This window comes from Azolla caroliniana, unplaced genomic scaffold (assembly GCF_043228905.1).
Source record: "Azolla caroliniana isolate FFs.n. ecotype wild unplaced genomic scaffold, voAzoCaro1.0.p SCAF_1, whole genome shotgun sequence".
NCBI classification, from domain to species: domain Eukaryota; kingdom Viridiplantae; phylum Streptophyta; class Polypodiopsida; order Salviniales; family Salviniaceae; genus Azolla; species Azolla caroliniana.
In genome coordinates this window covers 258399-276213 of record NW_028230436.1, presented here as the reverse complement: position 1 = coordinate 276213, position 17815 = coordinate 258399, and the positions used below count along the sequence as shown (strand labels likewise).

The 17815-nt window shown below is 36.5% G+C and overlaps 2 protein-coding genes across 3 annotated transcripts; one reads left to right on the top strand and one right to left on the bottom strand.

The window, feature by feature from the left end:
* Positions 1-548: 548 nt before the first annotated feature.
* On the bottom strand, positions 549-5908 carry LOC147868068 (26S proteasome regulatory subunit 6A homolog). The gene is made up of 10 exons (XM_087314879.1): positions 5695-5908; positions 4548-4664; positions 4298-4405; positions 2590-2781; positions 2057-2248; positions 1856-1974; positions 1693-1780; positions 1309-1428; positions 1067-1207; positions 549-916 (listed from the first exon to the last, which is right to left on the bottom strand). Exons 1-10 carry the CDS (start codon positions 5818-5820, stop codon positions 839-841), a joined length of 1281 nt encoding a protein of 426 aa, XP_087171005.1. The 5' UTR covers positions 5821-5908; the 3' UTR covers positions 549-838.
* Positions 5909-9608: 3700 nt separating this feature from the next.
* Positions 9609-16769, top strand: NUDX23 (nudix hydrolase homolog 23). 2 transcript variants are annotated; one of them, XM_087314867.1, is made up of 7 exons: positions 9609-9929; positions 10673-10804; positions 10876-10952; positions 11029-11164; positions 11763-11903; positions 11986-12044; positions 15434-16512. In XM_087314867.1, the coding sequence occupies exons 1-7, from the start codon at positions 9723-9725 to the stop codon at positions 15438-15440; spliced, it is 759 nt and encodes a 252-aa protein (XP_087170993.1). In that variant the 5' UTR covers positions 9609-9722; the 3' UTR covers positions 15441-16512. The 2 variants fall into 2 exon arrangements, with proteins under 2 accessions (XP_087170993.1, XP_087170985.1); XM_087314859.1 differs by having other exon boundaries at positions 9610-9929; positions 16439-16769.
* The last annotated feature ends 1046 nt before the right edge of the window (positions 16770-17815 follow it).

The window sequence follows — 17815 nt, the reverse complement described above, 5'->3', positions numbered from 1 at the left end:
ATTATGTTAGCATGTGTATTTTATTCAATTGATTCAAAGTAAAATAGTACCATGAGAATCAAGACCCTAGAAACCTTGGATTTCACTTTCTTAGTAATTGCAATCATTTGAACATATGCTATGGCCAAATTCCTGGATTAGTCATTTGCACATGCACTAACATCACCCAATTCATCGTGGTAGAGAATTTTGCTGTTTCTTTTCCTTCCTTTCCAATTACAGGAATCAATCTTCTATTGTTCTTCGCAAACCCAGGTTTGGAGGCAATTGAACGTACTCTTCATCAATTTCTGCTAGGTGGTAGAAGATGAAGCTCCACACATTAGGCAGATCGCTACTTTCTAATAATATCTCTAGTACTATCAGGTAGACAAATGTAAAGACATCTCCCTCATCTTGTAATATTGCACTTTAACAGAGCATACAGGGTGCTATGTATGATTATAATCATGATATTGAAGAATTGAATGAATGGCATGAAATGCTCCACATGATCCAAACACACCACCATCAGCACTCATTGCAAACTATACACAATTAAGGGTATCAACAATAATGAGCAATAAAATAGATCAGCAACTTATATAAAAAAATATCCACTTTTCTAAAGCTCCAAAATCCAGCAGGATATTAAATGTTTATGCTTGAAAATGAGCTTCTAAAAATATTTGAAGTTCATCTCTATGGACTGCATCATTTCAAGTAAACATCAATCAAGGACAAGACATCCTATTTTGCCAATTTACTTCAACCTAGGTCTACATTTAGTCTGAGGTTATAAATCTTAAATGATGCGGAACATTGTTAAGAGCACATTGAGGTGATGCAAAACTTTGCATTACGCATAGTAATTTAAGCTGGCCTTCTTTTTTGCCTGCACCTGGATTATACCCTCATTGAAATCTTCATGCATAACCTGTAATTAATAAGATCATATTTTTATTATTCGGCCTAAAAGTGCACACTTTTTGAAGTGTACTTTTTTAAGTTAATCAATATTCATCATGTCTTTTGAATTGAGAAAAGCAACAGAAAATTCTTTGCACCATATATTTGCTTTCATTACCTCAGTCGCATCGCGGCGTAAGGCAAGCATACCAGCTTCTACACACACTGCTTTGAGTTGAGCTCCATTAAAATCATCAGTAGACCTAGCAAGCTCTTCAAAGTTTACATCTGACCTCACATTCATCTTTCTAGAATGTATCTGTAAGCATCACTCACGTTAAATGTTTTGATTGTACAGAGGGGTAATATATGTTATACAACAGATGCAGCTTCAGTAAAACTTGTAAAGTTAAAAAAAACCTGCAAGATTCTTGCTCGTGCTTCCTCTGTAGGATGTGGAAATTCAATTTTCCGGTCTAACCGCCCAGATCTCATTAGAGCAGGATCCAAAACATCAGCACGATTAGTGGCTGCAATTACCTGTAAAATCCACAGTCCGAAAATAGATGTTAGGCAACTATTAATGGCTTACTATCAAGATCCAAACACAAAGACAAGTGCTTATAAGATGGGGTATTGCTTACAAATTCATGAGCTTACTTTACTAAAATTCTACAACCCAAATATACAACATATGATGTTGTAGAAGTAAAGTGTGTACTTTGAAATTTTAAGTTTGTAGATTCACGTCTCAGGCAATGGAGCTGACGTGTGTTCATTATAAAACTATTCACAATTACTCACCCGGATTCTGTCATCACTACTAAACCCATCGAGCTGATTCAAGAGTTCCAGCATTGTTCTTTGAACTTCTCGATCACCGCTAACTTCACTGCCAAGACGTGTCAGAAACAGATTCAGCACAATAACAAACACAATTAGCCTGATTTTTCTAGTTTGGCATTACCTATCAAAGCGTTTTGTTCCAATAGCATCAACTTCATCAATAAAGATAATGCAAGGAGCTTTCTCTTTAGCAAGTTGAAATGCATCCCTAACAAGTTTAGCACCATCACCTATGAACATCTGAAATAAAGAGCTAATATTAGATAATGGCACTGATATAGACAAGACTTCATAAGCTTTTGATAAGAAGAAGGTCTCATACCTGCACCAGCTGAGGTCCAGCAAGTTTCAAATATGTGGCATCAGTCTGTGCTGCACATGCTCTCGCCATCAATGTTTTTCCTGTTCCTGGAGGACCATAGAGAAGTACACCTTTTGGTGGACGGATACCTAAACTTTGGAAACGCTCTTTGTGTGTCATTGGCAATACAATTGCTTCTTCTAGCTCTTGAATCTAAGGATAAAAGGGCCACAAATACAGCAACAAATTAGACAAGTTTCTTGAGGAAGAGCATAGACATAGATTACAATGAGAAGGGAAAGAAAGACTTTCAGGAATATGATGGAATGCCCATTCATCAAGCCAACCAAGGAGAGCATAAAGTATAGGAGGTAAAGAATCATAATTACAACACAAGCCCAAGAGTTGATCAATTTAGTGTAGTTTATTATCACAATTTAATGAAAAATATATTATTAGATGTACCCCATAAAATTGCCTTGCGAAGAATCTATTTTATGTTTGGTCATCAATCAAGTGTTTAAGTGTTTAGGAACATCCAAAGCCAGAATCACCTGTTTTTCAAGTCCACCAATGTCACCGTAGTCTTCAGTTGGTTTCTCATCCACTTCCATGGCTTTTACTCGTGAATCATATTCAGATGGAAGTGTGTCTAGAATAAGATAACTGTCTTTGTTCACACCGACCAGATCCCCAGGTTTCAATGTGTCGGGATCTACCAGACCAACAACTGGCAAGAATATAGTCTGCAAACATATCAACACTGTCAGAGCAAAAAACAAATTGCCAGCACAAAAAGCCTCAATGTAACAGAGCACTGTACAGAGCTGTATTTTCCACTCTACAGAGGAGTTTGTTAAAGATCTCTCTTTCTTAACTATCACATGTTTATGTTCCTAGGAGAGTGGATACATATCTCTCTTCTATGCTTCAATGGTCATCTTCCAATATCCTTTGATGAGTTTAAACTCTCCTCTCTACATGACAATGACATGCTTATGTTATCTGAGAGCGGGTGAATTCTCTCTTCTATGCTTCACTAATCACCCACCAAACTTCTTGATAAGCTGGAAAGAATCAGGAGTGCTAAAAATATATCATACAACTCTATGAGTTATTAGTGATTATCATTCTAGACCTGCAATTTCAAATCATATGCATTTGTAGGTGACCGAGATTATGAGAGAGAGAAGAAAGAAAGAAAGATATATTAACGTCTTTTAAGAGGCCAAAATGGCCTATAAGACCAAACAAGAGATTACATCTTAAGTGTTGTCTCGTCTTTGAGAACAACAAATCAAAAAAATAAGTAAGCAATACTCTGTAAATATTAAAGTAATACTCCTCCATAGAGTGGAAAAGAGTAACACATTGATAAGATAAAGAGAGAGAGAGAGAGAGATGAAAGAAGAAAATGTCAATATCTAGTAAACAATGTGTTTTATGAGAGTGAAAATCTATGCCATTGAGTGTCCATGGACCATCTCAAGGAATGGCCAGCATACATATTATTAGCTGCTTCACAATTTCTATCTACATCGAATTTTCACATTGATAGAAACAGAAATATGTGCTTCTAATATGAGAGTGATGAACATTAGAAAAGCTACACTATATAGAAGAAATGATGGCTATAAAGGAAGGCTTGCAAAAAGAAGAATTTAGACAGCTAGAAGATTGAGCTATATATTATATATAGAGAAAGAGAGAGATCCATTTATATATAGACATGCAACGTGAATGTATGTAAACAGTCAAGCACCACAAATCAAGATAATGACCTCAGTACAAACACAACTTGCCCACATACATATAGGTTATCATTCTCATACTACTGAAAACAGTTCATTCAAATTTAACTAAAGGTCATCACACTTAGAAAATACTTCCACATAGCAAAAACTAGCCGCAACACTGTGCTATGTTCTTCCAACTCAGCTTCCAAATAACAGTGAAACCAAGATTTTCCTCCCCTTAGAAAGGTAAAGGTACCAATAACATGGCCTGGAGATTTCCAGAGGAAGCATAACCCCTTCAAGATGTGACAACATCAAACAGGTACATAAGGATTTCTGCATTGTCTCCTCAAATTCACAGCAATCATGTCATCAGTGCTTATATTGCATTATGTATATAATTTAAGCAACTGAAAATATTTTCATGAAATATTTCAAGAATATTCCAGTTTTTTACTCTATACAACACATCCATGAGATGTCGATAATATAATATCATGTTGTCTTAATTTGACCAGAGTCTTACTTGACGAGTAGATGTTTTCAAAACAACACATTTTCCTTTTCGTTGAGAATCAAGATCCACATTTGCCCCATCCTCTTCTGCTTCATCCTCTGGGCTTACATCTAATATCTGAAAGCAAGAAGATAAGAGTGTGCAGGTGAAATTTCAGCAATGATATATATACAGATAAAAAGTGGAGTAATTAATCCACAAAAAATTACAATTGTTACAAATTGAAACAGTGAAACAGTGAAAACCAGATCCTACAAACCTCGACCACATTGCCCACAAGGTATGGAAGCTGCTTGTTTAACTTGATCTTTTCCTGATTTTCTTTGGTCTTATCCCGTAAGGCATCCAGTTCTAAAGCAATCCGTGTTGTTTCCTCCTGCCATGCATACAAGCTGATGAAATATAGAGACAGAGGAATTCCATTTTCTTTCAAACAAGTGTTACTTTTAGCAAATTTGCCAGTTTTATTATTGTGTAAGAGACAATCAATTTTTCAGAAAGCCTAGTTTGAAAATCCTTACAATTAGGAAAAAAACTATAATTAACATGCTATCATCAATTTTAATCAACCATTTCTCGTTAATATTATCATACAGTTCTTTTCAATTCTTAAAGCTTATTGCTACTTTGTTCTCTCTATCAAATTTTCCGTTTTTCTAAAGGTTAATTTCCTCATTACCATCACAAGTAAGAGAGACATCAGTCTGAGGTTTGCACATACTGTATTGTTTCTGAAAGATAAGTAAAAACTCTCAGAGTTTCAGAATTGACATTAAACTACACTTCTCAAATTATTCGAGATGATCTCGTAGGTAGATAATGCCAACAGAAATACTTTCCAAGCATGGCAGCATTACCAGAAAGCATGAAACAGGAGTCACACACATCGCACCAGAATACTATAACAGAAATTGCATTGTTTCTCAAAGAGGTAAATTTTTCGTGTTAAAAAAAGGGCCGATAACTTAGGTTCTTCAAACTAGGTTTCCCAAAACAATGGATCACAAAGCATCACATTTCTTGTTCTGATGGAAATATATATATATGTATGTATGTATGTATGTATGTATGTATGTATGTAAGAGAATAATGTTCTGTAGAGTCACACGAAACCCTCCAGCCTAGGTTAGCATTTCTAAGTACTCGGAAATGAACATCAGAAAGCACAAAAACTCTCAGAACTTCCATCAGATTGCACAAAAAAGTTCGGTATTTGAAAGTTTTATCGTCTCAGAAATTGTTGGGATTCCACAAAACTATCCAAACTAGGCTTAAACATTCGCACCATACTGAACAATGAGCATCATAAAGCAAAAAACCAAAGATCTACATTTACAAGCTAAAAGGAAAGAGAAAGAAAACATCCGAAAATCACTCTAGTAACCCTAGAAAATAAAACTGCATACCTTTAGCACTCGAATCTCTTGATCGAGCAAACGGCTACCACGAACAAAATCTTCAGTTGACATGGAAGAGAAATCATCTCCAGAGTCATCGAAGATATCAGCCTCGCTCATAGCGAGTGCAGCCATGGTTTTGGGTCTGTCTCAGGCGCTCTGCTCTCTGCTGTCGGTGTAAAGACGGGACTTTGAGTTCCTTCTTCTTATTTCGTAAAGAGAGAGAAAGAGAGAGAGAAAGGGAGGGGGGGCTTCTTCGTTTGTAAGAAAGAAGATGGTCGCTTGCTTGGTTCACACTTCTTCTTGTGGTCTTCCTCCTTAGTTTTGGCTGGCTGGCTGACCCCTCTTTTATGTTTTGCTGGGAGGGGGGGGGCAATTCTAGTTCATCATACCCATGAGAAATATGCTTGCTTGAGAGGGTATTATGGGTGACCTAGTTCTCTCACACTTTCATGTGTTTTTAGCTCGTAGATAAGTGAGACAAACTTACTCAAAGTGACTTGGGTTCATGTAACTCAAAAGAACTAATTCACTGAGGCGTATGTGTCACCTAATTGTGAAATATGTATGTTTGTACCTAAAGTTCTTGCACGAACACATTGTGTAACTGCATTGCATAGGAAATGTACATCGATGTTGTCGTACCATAGTGTGAGCTCTAAGCACCTATAAGCACCATAGAGCCACAAAATAAGACCAAATAAATGTTCTGGGTAGCTTCAGACTTGTACTTGTATGCTTTATAAGTGAAACGCATTTCACCTCGCTCTCTCATAATATATATTTTTATGCTTGCACTGATTGTTCTTGAGCCTTCAAATATCTAGAAAATGAACCTTATATACTCTCGTAACCATCACCTCATGTTGGACGTGTCAAGAGGAATTCAAAAATAACGTGACAAATTTGGATACTACACACCTTTATATTGTTCACTAACAACTCGTTGGGTTATTTGGGATATATATCACATAGCTTTAGATTCTACTTGCCACTAAAGATATTCGATGAGCGGTCTAAGTTTAAAAGACTGACTCACAAATGTGTGCCTATCTAAAGATGTCCCATTCTCACACGTGTTATTTCTTGCAATGCAATGAATCTTGTTTAAGGTTTTGAAAATTTGCTCTTTTATGATGCTCGAGGTATTTAAATATATGGCACATGTGAACCCGTCCATATATTAGGCACAAAGCTATACAATTGCTCTTGAGCCAAAAAACAACCACCCTCCTATATCATGGTCATCTTTTTCTTAGGATAGTCATACCATATTGGTACTATCACCTTATATTCATGATCATGCATGTAATTGTTTGTTATGTTACCATTGTTCCCGTTTAGCATGCCCTCGATACATTGTAGCCATGGATGATGTCCTTGGAGTACATTGATTCCACAATGTCTGTCATGGGCATGACCATATAATATCCCGTGGTGAGAATTTACCGTAGTATTCTATTCACGTGGATAAGTGTGAGGGTTAAACGAGAGTGTAAAGAAGGGGAGGATTACTTTTAATCCTCGGGATTGAGACAACCCATTAGGCCAAGTGTGAACTTGCATGGGGGCCTTGGGTATCGCTATAAATAAAGAGGCCTAGCTACCCTCATTTCATCATCTTTTGACTACGTCGAGACTCTATTCTTTGTGGTGGGTCAACTCTTGTAGCAAGCACGCCAACAACAGGTACGACTCGACGCCATGGCGGTGATATGGGACGCCGATCGAGGCTCGAGTTTGTCTCGATCCCTTCACTCGGGGGTGGTCGGGTGGATCGACACCCTTCTTTCTCTCTCTCCTCTCTATCTAGATCTATCGTTTATCCTTATCCTTTGCTTACATTAGTACATATCTCTAATAACGTCAATATATTACTTTGATTTATTCATTGGCTTTGGGCAAACCATGCATGTTGAAGGGGCTTGGGTTATTAGTTTTGGTTCATATCTAAAATCCTCTTCATCACGTTGTTGAGCATGTCAATGGTGGTTCATGAAGCCTATGTTTGCCTGTTACTATCGACTTAAAGGTTGCCTTGATATCCACATCTTGCATTTGGGTGGGAAACAACTTAAACCAAATGAGAAACATTGGCAACATCTCATTAGGGAGTTGACATGAATATTAAAAGGAGTTTATATGGCAAGTTCTTACCCTACAATTAGCCATTTAGCATTGATTACTTAATTATTGGGCTATTTGACCAATAAAAACAACCTTAAAACCGAATTGTAAAAAGTTAAGTGCAGAAGCTTATGAACCGACAGTCAGTCAGTTATTTGGAAATTGAACAGAATAGTTCGTTAACACAGAACACAAAGTACAAGAGAGAGTGAGATTGAGTGAGCAAACAACAAAAAACTATATATACAAAAAGATGCTCAATCACTTACATAGTGCTTATGTGCACTTTATATATACAAACTCATATGTCAGGGCCGTTAAGAAGTATCGACATGTACTTCAATGCTCTTAAAAGAGCATTTGACACTAATTGCCTACGTTGGACCTGTTTAATAAAGTAGGTCTAATTGGCATGTGTGATGTTCCAAACGGCTTTCACGGTCGCTCTGTCATCCGGTCCGGATTCGACATCTGGTCCATCATCCAGATACGGTATTTGGCTTCTTCAACCGATTCGGCATCCGGTCCGGAACTCAGTCCGGAGTTTAGGCTTATTAGCCTAAGTTGGTGTAGCCAACCGGATTGATTCCGGTCTGGCCTACCTGCTTGTCCAACCGGTCTGGCCCATGTTGAGCTTGCTCGCTCAACACAAATTATGTTCTCCTAAATTTCATACTAGTTACCTCTCAAAACGTCCACATTAAGTATTCATAGTTCTCCAATTTACTTGATTGTTGGGGTACTTGTGGAATCGAAGAACAACATGACCAACACTTACCTCTCAAAACTTCCTCAATATACATTATATCCATCTCAATGTTGGATCACATGCCCATCTAATGGTTTGTTGCGATTTCTTTTTCACCACATTCTGGAAATCTCAACATTTTTCGCTAGTCTTGTGCACCCAAATAAACATTTAGAACATCAAAACTTTGTGAAATGCAACACATGATAAAGAAACATATTATCTTGAAACATGAGATCACTCACTCAAATTTCCACTATCTTTCTTTGTTAACTTTACGGAGCAATACTCGTGGCAAGTGCAAGCCTACATATAGTGAAATTAGCTTTTAGTAGTTTTTAGGGCTTTGTTAGCGTTTCCCACTCAAATCAAGGAAGCCCTTGTTTTTAGCCTAGAAAGGGTACACCTTCATAAGTCCAATCCTTGAATACCCTTGACATCTTGGATACTTAACACTAACCCCTAGGTTGTCAAATGGAATACCCCTACGACTATGAGATCACAAAACAAGCATCCCAAAAAATAAAGTACCCAACAAAATTGCCTTTTGGAGTATGTCCTTTCTAGAAAGAGAAGGTATTGTATGCTATTTATGAAAGCTTCTATTTTCCTTTGTATTAAGGCTATATGCATCGAGTTCCCCTCTAATAAAGAAGACAATATATGCTACCTATGAAGGCTTATTTTTTTTCCTCATATAAAAGCTATATGCATCAAGTTCCTCTCTAGATAGAGAAGGCAATATATGCTACGTGTGAAGGCTTCCTTTTTTTTCCCCTCGTATCAATCTCTATGCATCAAGTTTGAATCGCAGTACACAATATATGCTACCCCTTCAAGTATGTATCTTCTTTCTAGATGAAGAACTTGAAAGCAATATGTGTGACGTGTGAAGGCTTCATTTTTTGCTTCATATGAACGCTGGATGCATCAAGTTCGAATCTCAATATGCACATAAATATACTAGAAGACACCGGTGAGTGCGGGATGCATGGGTCCATGATCTTTGCCTTACCGATGGTGTCACAATCCTTTGGACTAGAACCATTAGAAAACTTATTCTCCGTAGTAAAGTGAGTTGAAGAACATCAAAGCAGACTAAGAGAATCATTCATTTGCCAGACGAGGTTCATTTAGAATTGAGAGGATCGATCAGAGAGAGATGGGTTCGTGTATTTTAGCCAGGAACTCTCGTCTGTCTTTCTACTTCCATTCTTCTTTCGTTGCCAATAAGCACCGATTCTCCTCTTCGCCAATCTTCAGAAGAAATGCAGAGTTTTTTGAACGGAGCCTATCTGTGCGATATGCCTCTCCTTCTGCTTGTAGCTCTTCATCTGAAGCTTCTCAGCAGAAGAACTCAAATGTCAAAGTAAGTACTCTCAACGTTTTGTATCATATATTAAAATGTGCATAGGATAGTTCAAAATATTGGAAAAAATGGTATCTCTTGGAAAATATGCATACAATGGTGTAAAAGATTGAAGGAAAATGATACTGTTGAATTCCATTGGAAATATACACACAATGGTGTAAATGGCCTGTGAGACCCGATATTCTATAGATTTTATATTTGAAACATGTTATCTTATCTTGGAGAGCAAAAAACAATTTTGAACCCTGGGACGAAAAAATATAGAAGTTATATTTGAAAACGTTATCTTATCATGGAGAGCAAAAAACAAAATTGAACCCTGGGACGAAAAAAAAATAGAACCTTGAGGTTACAAAAGTGCAGCAAAGGGAGGGAGACATACATAGTGATGGTTGGTTTGGGTTTTTGGAGAGGTACCCATATGAACTATGGACCAAAAATAGGGTGTGCTAAAAAATGGTTTAGAAGGTAGGCTAATATAAAGGTTTAAATATGAATGGGTTATAGGGGGTGTTTGTAGGGGGCTCCCATAGTGGTAATCTCTGATTCTTTCAGATGTGATAGTGCTCGTTTCACGTAAGCTATATACAAATTATATTTTACACACATATTCGGTTGGGGATTGGGTAGTATTCATATATGTATATCCGTTATTTTAAGACTCTTAGAAAAGTTAGCGTTCAGCTTGATGATGGCACCATGACCAGTCTCCTGATTAATTATGTTTCTTGCAAATTCAGGTCATTGGCCCTAAAATCAGCTTCTGCCCCGCATGTGGGGCTCCCACTGAACAACGTATACCTGCTGGAGAGGAGAAACACAGAGCTGTCTGCACTTTCTGTGGACTTATACACTATCAAAATCCAAAAATGGTAATTTTGTGTGAGAAATGAAGAAATAGAGTCCTATATACGATCCAAGAAAAACTTTATCCTGTTTGCAGGTGGTCGGTTGCTTGGTGACACATGAAGATAAAGTTCTTTTATGCAGAAGAAGCATCGAACCATCCTATGGATTATGGTATTTGCACTTTTCAGAATTTTGTGACAATTTTTTACTGTGCTTCATTTTCACTGGCTAACTACTTGTTGATCAGGACACTTCCTGCTGGATATATGGAACTCGGGGAATCTGCAATTGAAGGAGCAATTAGGGAGACATGGGAGGAGGCAAAAGCTGAGGTTGAGGTTGAGGCACCATTTGCTCAATTGGATATCCCTCGGATTGGTCAGGTTATAACTCATCAGCACTTCAGAAAGCTGGCTGTGGGCTTATGCGCTCACATCTTAATGCTGGCTTTATTATTTTTCTTTTGTCAGAGAACTTATAAGTGTGTTTGTTAGAGGTCAGAACTGTTAAGTGTGTCTGCTATAGGTCAAGACCCGTCTTTAAATTGATTGGATACTCTTGATTGATTGATGTACGGTCAGAATATTTTTCATCTATTGAACAAGAATTTCTCTTAGAGCAAAATGTTATGTGGTCTTCATTTGCGTGGATGCATATGTAAATGGCTAATGGTAGATATAGCATTGGCTTGTCTTTTTCTCATCACTTACACAACCTTAAGATTCATTGCGATGTATTATTTATTATATTTTCAGCATACAATTGATGCATTGTAACATACTGGACATTAAGGTTTAATGAAAGTCAAAACTCTGTGTGAAACTAGACATATTAAGCAATAATTAAGTTTATATCTATATTTGGACATCCTGCAACTTGCGAGATGCTTGGGCTCAAGGCCCTTGGTTATTCAGACTCTCCAATCGGCTTTGTATTATCACTACATTGATTAACAAAAATTGTAATTTGTATGCAGAGCAGAGTTACATTCTTTTTCGGGCAAAATTAAGGAAACCTCACTTTTCTCCTGGCATTGAAACACTCGAATGCGCTCTATTCAATATTCATGAGATCCCATTTGATCAACTTGCATTCTCTTCTATACAAGTGGCTTTGAAACTGGTAATGGTTTCCTGTAATATTGTTGTGAAAACAAAGTTAAGCTTGAAGAATTTCTAAGTTCTTCACTTTTATTATGCTATAGTATGTGGAGGATTTCAAAATGGGCACATTTAAGGTTCATCATGGTGTCATTGACAAGAGGTATGCCTTTTTCTTAAGTGTTTTCTAAAGGAAAGTAATGTTATATGGCAGATTTATTAAGCAGCTCTTTTAAGGACAACTCTGTTTCTTGGGAAACCTAAGCTGTAGTGCTGTACTTGTCTTGGATATTATACAATAATACGTTTGGCAAGCAAACTTAATGGAAAAAATGAAAAGGAATATATATAATGAGCCTTGGGGACCCATAGAGTTTATTCACAGGTGGGTTGAGAAAGAAAGTAATATCGTTATTTTTATATCTCTACTAAGACCAAAACAGGCCTATGAGGCAGATCATGTACAATTGTGTATGTTCTCTGGGTTTTGCAGAGCGAGAAAGAAAGAAAGAAATATTAACATCTTTTAAGTGGCCAAAATGACCTATAAGGCTGAACAAGAGATTACTCTTAAAATGTTGTGAAGTCTTCGAGACAAATGAGAATAAGTGAAACTGAATAAAAATGTATGACTAAAGAATCTCATTATCTATGCATGTAAGATTCTCAAGTAAAATAGATTGTAATTTTTTTCTTTGAAAGATCTGTAGCATATTTTGGCCCAGAATGGAAACATCTCCGAAGCTAGGGAAATATCTGTGGTGGCATGAGATAATGGCATAATGGCCTCGAATTGTTGATGTCAAGAGTGGTGAGATTGTAGTCTACAAGGCCGGGGCGTATGTGCACGAGAATTTTCTATTTCCTAATCCATTCTAACCCCTTTGCAATGTCCTATTCTCAAGCCCACTTGTGCAGCTCGTGATTGACGTGTAGCATGCATAGGAGTGATGGGGTGTATGTGCACAACAATTTTCTATTTCCTAATCTATTCTAACCCCTTTGCACTGTCCTGTTCGCAAACCCACTTGTGTAGCCCTTGATTGACGTGTAGCATGCGTAGGAGTGATGGGGCTAAAGAAAGAACTTTGAATTTTCTGTCCAAGTGAGATTTGAACCGAAGAAGCATATGCTTTCAGAGGCAAATATGCCTATGAAACAAATCATGTACAAGTGCCTTTGAAAGGCATGAACTGATCTCGACACTGTTAGCAGTTATGCTAGATATGACCCCAAGACCAGAGGCATAGCCTATTATATTTCTAGCCCTATGTAGCTACTTATGGACAACTGAGCACAAAATGCACCTTTGTCTCCATCATATTCATGTTGCATAGTGCACATAGTCTTTTTTTTCGTGTCCAAACATGTTCATCTTCATGTCGCAATGTGCAGAGTATGTGAACTTGTCTGGATACGAGCAATGGTTTTTCTAGATCTTTGCTACATAGGTGCATTAACACATGATTGGATGTCAGTTTTCTTGTAACAAATGAGTGGATGTCAAAGTGTCTCCAATTTATGTGAGCATGGTTGTATCAAACTCATATATTTTCTCTGAAGCTAGCCAAATAGTAATGAGCATGTTGTCGATGCCTTTATCTGTACGCCTATGATGTAATTCATTTTCTTTTGTATTAAATCGAACAGTACATTTTTTGAAGCAACCTTTAAGAGCCCAACTCAATTCTCGATGCTTAATTCTAATTATATTTGTAGTTTAGTGTGGTTTACAGTGACTTCGCCATGCTTTGAATTGCAAATGTGTTGACATGTTTTTGACTGTAGTCAGATATCTATAGACCCGTTCTAGGGCAATCATCTTGATTGGTCATTCCCAGATAATCACAGAAGTCTTTTATGTAATTTTTCAACCTCGTTCTATCTCCTTCTCTCTGATGCTTCATCTCCATACTTTCATTCTCGTTTACACTACATATATTAAAGGTCATTTTTTCATCTTCTAGCAATTTGCTGACTATGAATGCATCTGTTTAAGAATTGATAATATGCTGCCCAGGATAAAAGGCCACAGATTATCAACATATTTATTACATCAATGGTTTGATGTGATATTGATACCAAGATAACCAAAATTATGGGCACAATCAATAGGCTGACGTATGCAGTTTCAATAGACATGTCACTAGGTTCTTCTGCTCATGAATCACAACACAAACTTATATCTTATTGACATAGATTGACCCACTTAAAATCGCAAAAATCTTATTGTTTCATTGATGCTTCCTCTCTATACTTCCACTCCCTAAAGTAAAGTTTGTATGGCACATAAATAAAAGGCCACAGATGATCAACACATTTATTCCATCCATGGTTTTATGTGATGTCAATTCCAAGATAGCCAAATTATGAGCATCATCTGTAGGCCGATCTATACAAATTAGATAGATATGTCACAAGTTTGTATGGCACATAATTAAAGGCCAGAGATGATCAACACATTTACTCCATCTATGGTTTTATGTGATGTCAATTCCAAGATAGCCAAATTATGAGCATCATCTGTAGGCCAATCTATACAATTTAGATAGATATGTCACAAGGTTCTGTTGTTTACGCAAATCACAACACAAGAGCAGCGCAGGCTTAGCGACATTGACTGACCCACTTAAAATCACAGAAATCTTGTTGTTTATTTGATGCTTTCTCTCCATACTTCCACTCCATAAAGTAGAGTTTTTACTGCCCATGCATTAAAGGGCACTGTTTCCAGCAATTTGTACAGCTATGTATACAATGGTTTGATGATATTAATATCGAGATAGCTGAAATGATGAGCACTATTAATAAGATGGCCCATGATGTTTCACTAGGTTCTATTGTTTTCATGAATCACAACACAAGCTTAGTTAGCCACATTGATTGACCCACTTAAAATTACAGAATCCTGTTCTTCCTCGATTCTTCCTTTCTGTAACTCTACTCCTTCCAGAAATTAAAGGTCATGTTCTTACTTTCCAGCAATTTGTTGGACTATATATGCAATCGTTTAAGATCCAATAATATGCAGCTCATGCTGTCTCAAGGTGGCGAATGATCTACAGGTTTATTCCATCAATGGTTTGATGTGATACTGGCAAGCTTAGCTTAGAGGCATTGATTGATTGACAAGTCTTTATATCGTGTCTGCGTTATGCGCAACGTCACATCAGCTTCATATTGTAGGAAAATGCTTATATTACTGGACCACACACTACTTCATGTAGTGCTTCAAGCTTAATGAATCCTTCAAGCTGATATATACCAAAAGCAAATAACGTAGACGAGAGTGGATATCACTGCTTGGCTCCCATTTTGCTGGAAAATGTAGTAGAAAACCCATATGCTGTTTTGAGTCGACATTACTTTTTCATATAAAGTGCTGTTGCAACCATCAAATAACTATGTATGCATCCCCTGCTTGTTTCATCCTTTCCAGAGTTTATTATAAGGAACTGTTTCAAAAGCTTTTTTGAAATTTACTGCACAACAATAAAATATGTGCCGTTGAGTAAACTCTGTTTCAAATTTAGTATGTATCTAGTCTTGTAGACTATAAAAGTTCAAAGCAAACGTTTGTTTACCTTGCAATGCTCACATGATGCATTGAATGTTATAAGTAAAGGTTTGCGAGCAAACTCAGGCGAGTAACATCCAAGCTCAACTCATTAATAATAGGCAAAGCCATCAGATTGCACAATAACATAGTTGACTTCTTTGTAGTTCTTTTTCAAGGAATTCACTTTGACGATTGCATTTCCTTCCCACATTATTTGTATGAAGCTCAAATTTCCTTGTCAAATGTCTGTTGATTTGTTTCCCATTCCTTCTACGTGAATACTCAAACTATCGTAACCATACCCTTTCTAAGGAGGCCACTAATGTCCATGGATGCATAAATCTCCAAAATGGATGATAGTGTGGTATATAGGATCCCAATTAGAAATAATTCTTAACCCATAAGAAACGCTTCCGTGGGTCTTCCTTGCATACACAGGACTACAATTTATATATGGAATGAGACACCACCCTCAATACCTTCATATATGATGCATCACCTATGTGGGCCATTTAAATTGCATAGTATGGCAATCAATATGGAGTATTCCATATATTTATGCTTAACAAAAGTAACACCAGTTTTCTTTAAGGAGTCTATTCCTTTTTACATGAAAAAAACCTGTGACAACTAACTTCATGCAATCAGTTACAAAACTCGATTTTCAGAACATTGCGCATTTTGAAGTATTACCCTTAGATTTTGGTTGTGTCATATTCTTATCATTTCTAAGCATATGTTGTATTGTAAGTTCTATTCTTAGTTACAAAGTAGTTTGTACTCTTTAGTGTTGTATTTAAACAGAATTTCCAAGGTAAAGGGCTCTTTTTTTGTGCACCACTTGTTTATGATAGATGTAAGAGTATTATATTGTTGCTGATGACACTTTGTAAGTTTCCTTCTATTGTATTAGAGATTCTACTGATTTATTACTGGAAAAAAAAAAGAAAAAAAGAGTTGAACAGGAGAGAGGAAAAGAGATGTTTCAAAATTTCCAGGCCAGGAGCAAGTCCCTCGGATCCTTTGGGTTATACAGTGAAGAATCATATCTCTATTTGAAGAACAGCCAAAATAGACCATTTCATGGTTCATTTCACACATCTTAGCCAGGGGATAAAAGTATGCTCATGCTTCAACATAGCTCTACTTAATGTTTGTCCTGTGTCTGTAAATTCTTCTTTGAAAGGCATGACTATGATTCAATCTTATATCTTTGAAAGGAATGACTATGATCAAATATTGTATGTTTGTTAACATCAGTCTTTACTTTCCACTTCTTTTTTGGTAGATGAATGTAATTCTCTACACCATCTTAATCGTTTCTTTCTATCCTGGTCGTAGATCATGTCAATAATTGTATCATAATATGTTCATATTGCATCTGTCATGAATTACTTTTTACTACCATTATGCCTCGCAAAAAACATATTGTTCGCAAAATCAATACAAGAAAAAGACATTGTCAAAAATGTTGTCAATATGTAATTTAGTGATGCATGTGGATTTTTATTTTATTTTCACGTGGATTAGCTTGTAAGATGATATATACATGTAGTAGTCGTAAAAAGAAAATTTGATTGTTGATTAGCGATTTTCTTGTGAAGAACCCTCTCTATTTACGTATATGTGTGTATAATATTGACTACACAATGCGAAAAATGCAAGGTGAATGCAAGAACATGGACAACATCGCAATGTTCTAGTTATGATTTGACACCAATGGTTTGATGTTTGCGTGAGAAATTATGTTTTTATTAATATTCAGGACAAATCTCATCTTGTTTTTTTCATGAATCAAAGCTTATTTGCTAATGCTAGGATGTTAGGTGGTTATGTTGCCTTGCATTTTGCTCATACGCCAACTATTTGGCCACAAAGTCCATTACAAAATCATGTCCAAAACAACCTTTTTCTTTGATAATCTTAAGCTTGATCATACAGGGAAAACAACAATGCATGTTGAATTTGGACTTGTATCAAGTCTAACCCTTGTATTAAGGAAAATTGATCAACACATATACTAATGTTTCTATGACTATTAGGTTAAACTCCATACACCCAAACATAATGGATGTCACATTTGATATTTTCTTGATATCATCTTTCAAGACTTAATGCAAGATTACAAGTGTGAATTATAAGGTATTGATATAAATGCATGTGCCTTATTTTAGTTACATTTATGCATACAAGGACATTGGAGATTACAACAGTTGAGTTGAGCCAATTTCAGAAATAGATGATGATGAGCTTATAGTACCGGAAAATGGATTTTTTGTGTTTGTTCAATAAGGCACCAACTCTTACTTATATTAGTTTTGGTGAAAATGAGAACAATAACTAGAGTATAAATTTGGCACAATCAACATTTATGC